Source organism: Nycticebus coucang, chromosome 8 (assembly GCF_027406575.1).
Source record: "Nycticebus coucang isolate mNycCou1 chromosome 8, mNycCou1.pri, whole genome shotgun sequence".
In the NCBI taxonomy this organism is placed as follows: Eukaryota; Metazoa; Chordata; class Mammalia; order Primates; family Lorisidae; genus Nycticebus; species Nycticebus coucang.
The window spans coordinates 71,137,000-71,150,227 of NC_069787.1; the positions used below are offsets into that span (position 1 = coordinate 71,137,000).

A 13,228-nucleotide genomic window follows, 5' to 3' on the forward strand; every position below is an offset into this window, starting at 1 on the left:
GTTATCATACGATTTGTGGAATTAGATTCTATGTCCAGATCTAGAAGTCATGCAGGACTAAAGGTAAGGTGATATACTTCTTTGTTCTAGTTCCTTTATATAAACTTAACAGAAAATAAATGCTAATCTGAGTAACGATATTCAGTTACAAAATAAATAACAGGACATCACAGAAATAATAATAAGCATTTGCATCAAATAAAGACATTGTCTTTTTTCCTCTGTTAGCAATCCTACCTTTTGGAAAGCAAGTCATATTCATGTAAAATCATCAACAGATTTTCTACGATGTTGAGTTCACTTATCTTCTCCCTACATTCTGGACTATAAATTGAAAAATATTAGTAACTACTAACAACATCCACATATTTATTACATTTACTTATTTACTATCCTACGTCTCACATTATCTCAGGAGAAGGGACCAAAAACAAAAGGAATCATACACTGTTCACACACAAAAAAGGGGATCTACTTATGAGCATAAAGATATATTTAAGTTCTTTTACTGATAGTTATAAATTTTAAACTGCACACAGACTTTATAGACACCCAGTATTTAAAATAATTATGTCATCTATAGGAAGACAAATTTTCTCAGAATTTTTCTAAAGAACACAATGTTTGAAAATGTTTTTATGTTAATAATAGAGCCCAGGCATGGTGGCTCATGCCTATAATCCCAGCACTTTTAGAGGTTGAGGCGGGTGGATTGCCTGAGCTCATAAGTTCGAGACCAGCCTGAGCCAGTGCAAGACCCCATCTGTAAAAAATATCTGGGCATTGTGGTTGGCACCTGTAGTCCCAGCTACTCAGAAGGCTGAGGCAAGTGATGTTGCTGTGAGCTAAGATGCCATGGCACTCTACCCAGGGTGACCAAGTGAGATTCTGTCTCAAAAAAATAAAAATAAAAATACACAAGTAAGAATGAATTAAGAAAGTCAGGGAAACGCAACTGCAAAAGAAATAATACATATTATGCTGATTTTGAAAGTAGAAGTAACTGAGGGTGAGATGAAAAGACTAGGTAAATATTTCTGGTCAGAAAAAAAAATATATATATATTTCTGGTCAGGAAAAAAAATTTAAATTTTAAACTGCAATTTGCCTTTCCAACTAACTTAAATTCTCAAATAATGCTGTCTTTGCAGAATCGTAACAGTAAACATAAATAAATAAACGTAATTCACATTTATTTTTCACAGAAGTATTTATACTGAGCAGGTGACAAAGTAACTTATCTATGTTGTGTCCTTCCCACTTAAAAAGGTATCACAGACTGCAAAGTACATTAAAATACACAACTCACCTTTCTGCTAAACTAGCCAGAGCCAGAAGGGAACCCAACAGAACATTTGTATCTCGGGCACCAAGTAAATTTACTAATGTCTGAAAAATGAAGTAAAGTTTATTTCATGTTATGTAAGTACAATGAAATTTATTTATGAAGTTTATTTTATAAATTATGTAAGGACTGTAAGCTTCTTGAATGGTATAATATTTCTTTCTCAAGACTGTAGAGGTTTAATTTTTTTTTTTTGCACAATACAATTGAGCGCAAGCTGTATATACAGTTTTAGAGCTGCTTTTGTTTTGTTCTTAATGTTATCCACTAAAATTTCTCCATAGCATTAAGTATGTCTTCATAAACATTATTTTTTGTCATTATAATCAAATTGTTATATTATGGCTCTCCTGACAGAGTAATGAAAAATGTTATGCCCTATCAAACTTTATGTATTCTATTATTTTTATGTTTTGTAGATTAACTTTAAAAGAACTTTTTTTTTTTTTAATTGAGACAGAGTCTCACTTTGTAGCCCTCTGTAGAGTCGTAGTGTCATAGCTCACAGCAACCTCAAACTTTTAGGCTCAAGCAATTCTCTTGCCTCAGCCTTCCTAGTAACTGGGACTATAGGTGCCAGCCACAACGGCCAGCTTTTGTTTGTTTGTTTGTTTGTTTGTTTGCTTGTTTAGCAGGCCCAGGCTGGGTTCAACCCCATCAGCCCCAATGAATGCGGCTGGTGCCCTAACTACTGAGCTACAGGCGCCCCCTGAGAACTTTTATTAAACGTACAAAATATCCAGTTCTTTACAGAGAGCAAGGGTCCATCCTCTCCTTATTTTGGAAGTCTTGAGATTAAGAAGCAATTTTCCCAGGACAGGAAGTAAAATCAACCAACCTACATGATTGGTTGGTTCTCACGCTTTCCTCGATTTCCTTGATGCCCAAACAGTCTGCTCTAGCCCTTCTGATCCCTCCCAAGGGAGAAATGGGGAGACTAATGACAGAAATTATAATATTAGTAGCAACCAGCCATTTGAGAACTCACTCCAAGCCAGACATTGTGCTAGGCATTTTCCAAATTATGGAACTATTTTTCAACAAAATGTTGAAACTTTCATTTTTTTTCCAAACTAAAAAATATGTGCCAACACTATGGAGCATTCCATTTGCCTCTCAGATTTCTAATTGATGTTGAAAGTGTTGGGAAACCATCAAGGCTCCCAAGCATCATCCTAAATCACACGACCTAGCTGGAGGTCTTCTGTATCTTGTCAGTTGCCTTCCCTGAATTCTCATTCATTCAGATTCTCTTCTCTTCTGTCTTCATTTTCAGAACTCAGAACCCCTTAAAAAGGACACAGTGAAAATTTCCCACAGCAGAGCAGCAACGTGTGCAATGATTGCTGAGAGGATTTTTTGTTTTCTGTGATGTGGATTTTTCCCTTTTATGATTTCATTTTTTAAACAAAGCTATCATTACCTTTATCTCTTTGATTATTTCCTTCTTTTCTTCTCCCACTTTGTCTTTTATTTCTCTTTGTTCTAACATAATGTTACCCAAACATCATCACTCTTGTCATGTCTGCTTAAGACCTCAATGCTAACTCAAAAAGTATCTTTAAATCCTAAGCAATAATATCTGGGACTTAGATGGGCTACTGAAATGAGAAAGGTTGAACTCTATGTTACCTAGAATCATCCCCTAGCTAGAGCACCATGCGTTAATACATTTCAGGCAATCTTGCACCTATATATACTGGAAAGTGGTTTCCTGAAACATGAGCACTCAACAAATTATTGTATCTTGGCTCTCCATGGCTACAATCCAAACAGTTTGCTATAAATGTAAATTTAGTCTGTTTTGATTAAACCTGCATTCATCCATCTTAAAATGTACATTTGACCCATATACTTGTACTATACCATCTTATTACAAGGTTGAACCATTTGAAATTGCCTGTACTCCGCCATTTTTGACCTACAGACAGTGGTAATTACATATGCTAGTACAACCCTCTGTACCATATGGAACTGACTAATAATGTATACATATATATTTTTTATTTGTTTACTCATATTTAGTTATTTATAAACACAGAACTAGAGTCAGTTTATATGTAGCCAGGTTTTTTTCAAACAACACTTAAACAATAAGTTTAGTTGATATTAAATGATACAGAAAAAAAGAGTTCTGGAAAACTTTTATTACTATCTCTATTAACTTGTTAGGCCAGTGAAGACCATAAAAAGGTTGGCAGAGATTCACAATTTCAGGCCAGGTTGGCAGGTTTATAAACTGTAATTAAAGGTGGCTTGACCACAAAGGCTCTGAACTTCCTCATGTGAACCACTGCCAGATGGAGCTGAAGCATTAACCCTTTCAGATGTCACTCACCTTGTGGGCTCCACTGGTAGTGACCCATTCTCTTTGGTCTTTGACAGCAGCAAGTTTTTGAAAAATATCTATAAAGGGAAGAAATAACTCAAAGAGAGATCCAGAGATTAAAGTTGGGCAATACTCATAGAACCTCAGGTCTGCACTATCGAAGGGAAACCAGAGAAAAGGCCAAAGGAACACAGGCAAGACAAAAAATGAAGAGATGAAGGGGAGAGCCATTTTTTTATTTCGAGAATGCCCCTCAAGCTCAAATAGTACTTATTTTATACTAACAAAACATGGAAATATCCAAAAAGGCAAATCTCTCCTTCCACTTAAAACTGAACAAGTTCCTTAATATCATTACCAAGTGATGCCTATTTTTCAAAGATTCTCCCTATAAATATTTCCACTTATAAAGAGGAGAGAGAAGGCCAGAGAATGTGATGAACTTTGTAAGTTTCCTCAGCAAAGAGACTCCCCCGTGCCAGGGCTTGCCACAGACTCTTCCCTCCCTATACCTGAGAATTAGTGCACTGCTCTGCGAACATCTGGGGGAGCCAGCCTATCCACACAAAGAAAATGGGCTAGCATCTCACAATAGCAGGAAGTCTATGGCTCGTCAAACCTGGAGGGGACAGAAAGTGGGACTGGAAAGAACTTCTAAAGAGAGGCCATTGAGTGACTAGGGAATGTCTCTCACTCACAGACCAATGTTGGCACATTATCATCATCAGAAGCGATCTGGTGTTGTTGTTGTTGTTATTACTCTTATTACTTAATACTTTCTGAGTATTCCAGAATCTGTGAGGTCTGTCTTATAATTAACCACATTTCATAGACATAAGTTGAATAGGCTCTAATATTTTAATAGAAATCAAAAGAGGTAAAAATATTTTTACCAAAATTTGTTTTTATGGAAACCTCTCCTGCATTAAATAAATTGTACTTTGTAAGGTAAGCACTGTAATCTAGAAATCACCCTTCTGGGTACCTTTTGCCACTGCATATACCAACTGGCATGGACTCCCAACACTTTAACTGTATGAGACCATTCATAAATATTCAAAGAATCCATTTTTCCTGCTGCAAATACCACAGTGCTTATTTGAGCAAGTCCAGAAAGTTGGCCGTGCCCCAGATGACAATGCTTACATGTCATGTTGACCAGCTTGTCCACACTGTGCTGCTCTTCTCCATAGCCAAGGTACTCATTGGCCACAATCTCCATGTACTGTAGGAAGGACCAAACCAACAAGCCGTTCAGAAGGAAGAACACCAAAAGTAGACAGGCAGGTCAAGGACAAGATTTTGCAGTTCTTAAAATGAGCGGTAGGTGGCATAACAGATTCACCAAATAATCCTCAGTACTCTGAGCCGGTTTCATTCAAGTGCAAAAAGTGGTTCGGTTTCTGAATTCTTTGCCTTTTCTTTCATGCCCTGAAGTCAAAGGAGGGACCTAAAGACTATATAAAAAGTCTCAAGAGTCTCAAAATGCCTTGTAACTGAATAGGTTTCTGGTATAATTTGGTATCCAAATATAAGACACATGTAAGATACATACTATATAGTACCTAGAATTTTAATTTTCTACCTTTTAGTAGAATTCTTATAACTTACTACATATTTTTTATTGACTTGTTTTATGACATTCAAAATTATGTCTAACTAGCATACATGAAGTTAGCAATAATCAGAATAAAGTGGGTATGGAGTAGTCTGATAATACCTACTGCAGATAATTGAATATCAAAATAATAATAGTAAAAAAAAATAGGCCCAGAGAAAGATACATAATTTCTGATTTTATAATGGAAGTTAAAGTAGATAAGATCTTTTACAATATAATTTTATGAAATATTATTTTATTAAATGAAGCAAAGCTCCAGCCAATTAAAAAATTCTTAAAAAAATTAAACATGAACCAATATCCTAAGGACGAGAATATAATGAAATAAAATATATTTAAAGTTATATTCTCATAAACTTAATCTCTCATTAATAATTCAGAATGAGTTTGCAGGGCTTCAGGTTTATTATAAAAATCATTCTTTCCATACACAATGGACTATTCCAAGTCAATAACATGACCAGAAATTTTGTTTTATGATATTAATACATGCAAGCCTTTGAGTTGCTCAGCATATATATTCACCTGCTTACTTTCCCCAATAGTTATCAAAGCAGCAAAGTAAATGAAGTCAAGATCATGCCTTACTTTGTCATTTATGTATTAATATTTCAGTGAACACGATAATTTGTTTTTGTTTCTGAAAAAGTTTTGAACACCTTTATAATCTGTATATTCTCCTACCAAAAGGTATGCACACTGCTGAGAAGTTGGGACTGCCAGCCAACACCTACCTCCTATAATCACTGACTCAAAACATGTGACCTTTTATAGCACTTTCTTATTTCAACAGGCTGGGTAAAGTGAGCTCAATTAGCCAGAACAAACTGTCACAGGTCCCTCCCTGCTCTGTGCTATCATGCCTCATCCTCACCCTATCAACCCCACCTCCGCCTCCCTAAAGCAGGCATAACAGAAAAAACCCATCTTCTGTCACACATCTATTTAATTCCTGCTTGCAGCATGGCACAAAATGATAAGGCCAGATGGACACCACAAAAGGAATCTTACCTGAGCTAGGTCTCCAATCCCACCCAAGCTATGGAGCAATTCCTAAAAAATAAAAATCAACAGAGCACAGATCAAAGAAGATTGTAAAAACAGAGCACAGATAAACAGAGCATAGATGCGGGTGGAGGGGGAAGTATATTTTCCATTCCACTTCTTTACTAAACCATTTATAATCATTCCTTGAAGGTGTGCATTCTAACAGAAACACGAAAATTTATTATTTGTCATTTGTACTACATTTAAGAGAAACTTCCAATAAATATGAAAATTGGGTTGAGATTAAGAGAATGAATTTGTGCTGGGAACTGCAGCCTGCCTCCTAGTTCTTCTTACTTCCTCCTATGTCATCCGAAAGTGTTAGAGTCAGGAAGAGTTGTTAGAGTTCATTTCATTCAATCCTCTCATGTTACAGATGGGGGAAAACCAAGGCCCAGAAAGGTAATCCACTATGCCTAACTTAAGAGCCTGGATGAGAATAGTATCACTGATCTCTCAGGAACTTCCTCAAGGTCTCTGCCTGGTAGCACCAGTACCACCCGGGCGCTGACTATAAAGGTGGAACCTCCCACCCACCCCAGACCTGCCCAGTCATACTCTGACTGTCAACAGGATCCCTAGGTTCTATTAACACATACTGTACAGTGTGAGAAGCACTCTTCTGGTAGACTAAGGGCTTCTCTTTAAAATTATTATGCTAATGATCTCATTAAACTCATATTCTAAACAATGTAACAATAATCTTTGCACAGTGTCTCCTGACACAGGACTTTAAATCTAATTCCCAATAAACACACTTCTGAAGCTGCCCTGAAAGTGCTAATCAGGGAAGAGAAGAAGTGGGAGGTTGGATCTGTGAAAGGGGCCGGCTGGGAACTCTGCTAATCCTAAGGCCTCTTAGGTTATCCTCGCAGGCATTTACCTGCAGGCAAATGTTTCCAAGTGGCCCTCACCTGCTTAATTAAAGCTGTATTTACATCTCTTTCCTTACTTAACATGCACACAAGGAAGTTATTTGAAATATAAACACTAGCCATTATTTCACTTCTGGGAAATGCAGAGTCAAGTGCATGAACATGAGAGAGAACAATCCAGTTCTGTCATGGAATCCACCAAGTGGGCAGCCTGGGGAGAAGCACAGGTTCCCAAGGCCTCCTGGGTCACAGTTTCTTTACTCTGTGTGAGGTGAACTTAGAAACACTGAACACAGTCATGTCTAAAGTAAATAAAAAGGAACACTTAGAACCCAATTCAAAATAGCTCTATGACTACCTACTAATTTGAAGCCTCATCAATGTTATTTATCTGTTAAGAGCTATAATTAAAGAACATAAGAATATTTATACATTAACTATTTATGGTATAATGTTTTATACAATAAAAATTAAAAACGAACCACTTATATATATTCAACAGTTTTTTTTTTTTCATTCTTGCTATGTAAAAGCACTGGGTTAGACGCTGAAGTGGACATAATATGTAAATAAGCTCTAGGCAAGCATAACGTAGTTATACAAACAACTAGATTTTTAGAAAGAATAGATAAGTGTTATGCTGGACCAGAGGAGAGATACTTCATTTCCTGCTGAGAGGACCAAGGAAAACATCATATGGGTGGTGGTCTCTCAGGGGAGACTGGAAGGATGGATGGATTTGTCAAGCAAAAACAAAAAAGAGGGGAAATAAAGGAAACTTCAAGCTAAGAGAACCAGAAGGTCAAAAATACATAGAAATTGTGTAGAGAAAACATCAACTCTAGATGGGGGAGTTTAAAATTTGAAAGAAGCAATTCCATAAGTTCCTGAAAGGCACTACTGGGAAAAATATTCGAAAACAAGGGTAGGATCAAACTTTGGGAGGTCTTACATGTAAGCCTGAATTTAAACTTTTTTATGTAGACTGTAAGACCTAGTGAAAAATGTGTGAGCAAGGAACCTGCCAGAACCAGGTGTGAGGACTTCCCTCTAGTCTTAAAACAAACGAGACAAGGGACAGCATGCCCACTGGGAGCCAAACTGAGAGTCAGTGACAGTGAGAATAGGAACAGAGAGAAATGATAATCTTTGGGCATGAAGACAGATTGGAAGAAAAGTAGAAGACACCAGCCTCTCTGAGCATGGGTGACTGGGGATAAGTGACATCCTTAATAGACACAGAGGAGGAGAGAAAAGCAGACTGGGTTAGAGGAGAAGGCTCAGTTGTAAACATGTCTAAGTGCTGGTGGAATCTCCAGGTGAAAAAAGAAAAGGCCACGGAAAATGTGGTGAGGGCAAAACATTGGAATCTATGAGTCTTTCACATGAAGGAGTTCAAATTTAAAGTTTGAAAGTGGGAAGACACCAAGGGAGAGAAATGTTTCAATGATTGGTCGTGATGTTATTTTTAGCTATATACCACGACAAGAAATTTATTCTATCCAATTATGTTAACAATATGGGAGTGAGTCAAGGTTTCCCCAACTATGTCCTGGAAACAGTCATTCTACCTTAACACAGTAAATATGATTAGTCATTCTATAAAAAGAAAAAAAGAGTTTTATGCTCAAATCAGCTTGGAAAATGCTAGAATTTAACAAATTCTTCATCTCAGGTCTGCTCAGAGCTTTTACCATGCTGCGGTACAATGCAAGTCTCCAAGGGGGAAAGTTAGCCTGTAGATTTCCCTAAATGTCATTAGCCAAAGCACTTGTCTTTTCGCAGAGCACATATTACTCACGTAGAATACAGTGTGAAAAGTGCTGCTATAAAGAGTAGCAATGGCAAAGAGGCTTTCTCACTCTCAGAGAATTCATTATAATGTTCTTGAGAATTTTTTTTTTTTTTTTGAGACAAAGTCTCACTCTGTTGCCCAGGCTGGAGTGCCATGGCATCAGCCTTGCTCATAGCAACCTCAGTCTCCTGGGTTGAAGTGATCCTCCTGCCTCAGCCTCCCGAATAGCTGGGACTACAGGCACCCACCACAATGTCCGACTAATTTCTATTTTTAGTAGAGATGGGATCTCATCTTTGATCTGGCTGGTCTCAAACTCCTGAGCTCAAGTGATCCTCCTAACTCTGACCTCCAGAGTGCTAGGATTAAAGGTGTGGCCACAGCGCCCAGCCTGTGCTCGAGAATTTAACTTTTGTTTATGAAATGAATATTTTCCCACTGTGCTCGTGTGGAGAGTGGAGCAAGGCCAGGAGGCTGCTCACAGACCCACGGTCTTCCTTGTATTGCCTCTCCTTATACCAATGAGACTGCACTAAACTGAAGAAAACCATGACTACAAGGTGTGTATACACCGGGGCTTAACAGTTCTGGTTACTGATCTGGAAAGCAAATATGACTGCAATCTTAGATTACAGCAAAACCTGTGTGCCCTTTTACATCACAGCATTTTCCTCCCGTCAGAGGCCAGAGGATCACAAAATAGTACCCTATATTTCTGAGGCTAATCACCTGGAGAAAGCCCCCAAATCAATCTGAACTTCGGTTTAATCTACAAAATATGAAGACTGTCCTTGCTCTGCTTACTCCCCAAGTTTTTGTTTCTTTTTAAATAGACTCAATAGTTCAATACTGGCATAAAGTACGTTTTTCAAAAATAGAAGTCAGCCATAGTGGCTCATGCCTATAATCCTAGCTACTCAGGAGGCTGAGGCAGTAGGGTCACTTGATCCCAGAAGTTTAAGGCCAGCCTAGGCAATATAGCAAGACCCCTTATTAAAAAATGGAGTGTATCATGCCAAATGTGAAAATGTGGGGAAGTGTTTGTATACTACTATTTTTACCACAGCCAAAAATGTTACTTTAGGCAATCTCATCCCTGGCCTACTCAGAAACCAAACCAAAGAATGCTGAACACATGGCAGTATGCTGTAACATTGAATCGCTAACACAACCATTTTACTCCTCTGTTCAAAAATCATCAGCGGCCCCACAATGCTGATTCCTGGGTCACAATTTTACCGCCTCCCTATGGACTGGCCTATACTTATCTTTCCAGGTGTACTGTAGTAACTATTCTTCTAAAAGGTTTTGGAGTATTAGATTTGTCAAGTAGTAAAGGAGAAACATGGAGATGCTTCTAAAGCTGCCTACCCTGAGTCTGAAGAAAGATGGTGCCATTAAATGAATCAGGAGTTGATTCTGAAGGTTCAGGGACGAGGGGAAGAACTGAAGAGCTCCTGAGCAAGAGCAAGACTCCATCTCTACTAAAAATAGAAAACCTACCTGGGCGTTGTGGCTGACGCCTGTAGTCCCACCTACTCAGGAGGCTGAGACAAGAGCATCATTTAAGCCTGGGAGTTTGAGGCTGCTGTGAGCTATGATACCACAGCATTCTACCCAGGGCAACAGAGTGAGACTCTGTCTCAAAAATAAATAAATAAATGAATAAGTAAATAAATAAATAAAAGTTATGAGTATAATGTGCTGCAATAGTGGTTCCCAAACTTTTAGTCTCAGAACTCTTTTACTCTCTCTAAAATTACTGAGAATCCCAAAGAGCTTTGTTTATGTGGGTTACAGGGTATCAATTTATATGGACCACATTAGAAATTAAAAGTGAGAAATATTAAAAACATAAGAATGGACAAGCACACGCCCTGTCAGCTACCAGGGCCATGATGGCACCACGTGCTGCATGGCCGCAGAAAAATTCCAATGCAGGCTGGAAGACAGTGAGAGTGAAAAGGCAAGTGACATCTCAACAACATTTGGGAGATAATTTTAAACCTGTGGAACCCCTGCAAGGGTCTCAGAGATCCATAAGCATTCCACGGACCATACTTTGAGAACCACTACATGCTGTGTCCCTGAGGCTGTCTAACACATCTCTAGGAATTTGGAACTTAAAGGGGAAAACTTGAGGTTGAAAATATGGACATATGAGCAAAGAGTAAAAAAAAAGAAGATATTTGAAGTCAAGAGCTGGGAAGACAGGAAGACATGGGAGAAGATGACAATGGGAAGAAGAATTCTGAGGAAGATTAACATTTAAGAAGGCAACATTAAGAAGAGGAGCAAATAAAAATACCCCAAAAATCCTGAATAAGAACTAGAGGTCTCAGTGAAGGTAAAGAGAAAAAGTGGTAAAGGCTGTCTCCTGCTAAAGAGAGGTTGGGGAAATGTGAGGACTAACAGACACCTGCTCAATTCAAGGGTCTCTTGACTGTTATTTCTCTATAATCACAGTTTGGGAGCATTTAAGATTTGCTTTTTATGCTTGATAAGCAATGTGCTATGGCTTCACTATAATGAGTCCAGGCGAACATGTATCTTTATCCCGCTTGGGACTCCAACTGCACTTGAAATCTCAGTGCATATATCTTCCTTTAATTCTGAAAAACTCTTAGTATTACATCTTCAAAATGGCTTCTCAGTCGCTCCTTTGAGCCTTGTCTTGCTGGAGCCACCATAAGTCCATACTGGAAGGTCTGTGGGCTGGAAGGCGAGATCCAGTCTACAAGCCACCTGTTTGCAACCTCTGGGTCAAGGAATGAGGGGCTGAAGGGTGGCACAGTGCGTCCTATTTAGATGGCTTCCAGAGAGAAAGTTGTGCGTAGAATTTAATTTGCAAGTTATGCCACCTATCAGTCCTAATAGAGAGGAAGTAGAAAGAAACACAGCCCAACCTTTCAAGAAATGTGGTCAGGAAAGTAAGAGAAGGACTTAAATAACTGGATCAAGAAAAGGACATGTTTATGGTAAGAGAAAATAGAACGGGAGGCACTGACACTAGGAAAGGGGGGACAGGGGGAAGAATAAGCCCTGGCGAGGAGAAGGAACAATATTTCTGAAATAAGAAGGAAGTAAAGTTGCGGGATAACCCAAATATTTCAAACAACAAAGAGGAGAAAATAAGAGAGCTCCCACTGGGATGGCTTCAATCTTCCCTGTAAAACAGACGATGATGTCATTTGATGAGAGTAACAGGGTTAGAAGGGGATCTGGGGGGGAGAGGGGGAGACAGTTTGGAACGGCCGCTGTGGGCTCTACAGTACTGATTCAACAAGAAAGGAACGGAATGCACAGCCCTGGCCCAGCTGCCGAGGCTCGCTGGCGTAAGTAGTAAACCCTAGTACAGCTTTGTGACTTCGGCCAACAATTCTTGGCAACTCAAGATGTTAAACAACTGCCTGAGCACATGCTCTTCTGTGTGGAAAGAATGCCAAGGAGAAGAGACTCAGAGAATTCCCTTCTGTGGAAATACAGGCAATCAGGGCATATTAGCTTGATATGTGTTTTGGTCACAAAACCCCATAAACAAAGTGGTCACTGAATTCTTTCCTGTAGCGGGCAATACAAGCAACCCTGTTTCAATCCATCTAGAACTAGATGAAGGAACCCAGTACTCTAGAGGGGAGATCAGCAGAGTACGGCACCATTGCCATCAGTTTTCTGAACAAACAGGATATCTGCTATCTCTAAAGCAAATGTTTTGCTAACTCCTACAAGTCAGAACCCTGGATCTCCTTCCTTGACTACATTTAGTAATGTTACACACATAAAGTTTTCATCCAAATTAAGGCACGTCAAGAAGTAAAAGAGGGTGTCGTCAATAATTCAGGGGAAATGGTCATCATATATAGAAACTGATCCTGGCAAAGTGGAACAGGCAGCCCAGCCTTACTATCTATGACCCACACAGAATTGCAAAGAACAGCTCAGAAACATGTGGAACGCACAGTGGGCTGGTCATGGAAAAAAGGAGAAAGCCTATTCAGAAAACTGAGAGCAGCCACACGATGGAAAGCATTTGGAGGATGCCCAGAGTCACATATGCAAAGGGTTGTGGTTAGCTAAACCTAACAACACAAAACCAGTTTGGAATAGATTATGAGGAAGGGGCGTAATTCTTCTAATTGAAAAATGTGTAGTGACCATGAATCCCAGAAGATTTCAAATCAGAGCAGGTTTCTGTAGCCGATTTGGTACCAAAACA

General features: G+C 38.8%; 1 protein-coding gene across 1 annotated transcript in view; it reads right to left on the reverse strand.

The window, feature by feature from the left end:
* The window catches only part of NEK10 (NIMA related kinase 10), a 250,365-nt gene that overhangs the window by 193,173 nt on the left and 43,964 nt on the right, over positions 1–13,228 (reverse strand). Inside the window, exons 7-11 of the mRNA XM_053600397.1 lie at positions 6,307–6,348; positions 4,821–4,899; positions 3,684–3,751; positions 1,310–1,389; positions 238–324 (exon numbers count right to left, since the gene is read on the reverse strand). Of these exons, the coding sequence (XP_053456372.1) occupies positions 238–324; positions 1,310–1,389; positions 3,684–3,751; positions 4,821–4,899; positions 6,307–6,348 (356 nt within the window). The remainder of the gene's footprint in view (positions 1–237; positions 325–1,309; positions 1,390–3,683; positions 3,752–4,820; positions 4,900–6,306; positions 6,349–13,228) is intronic.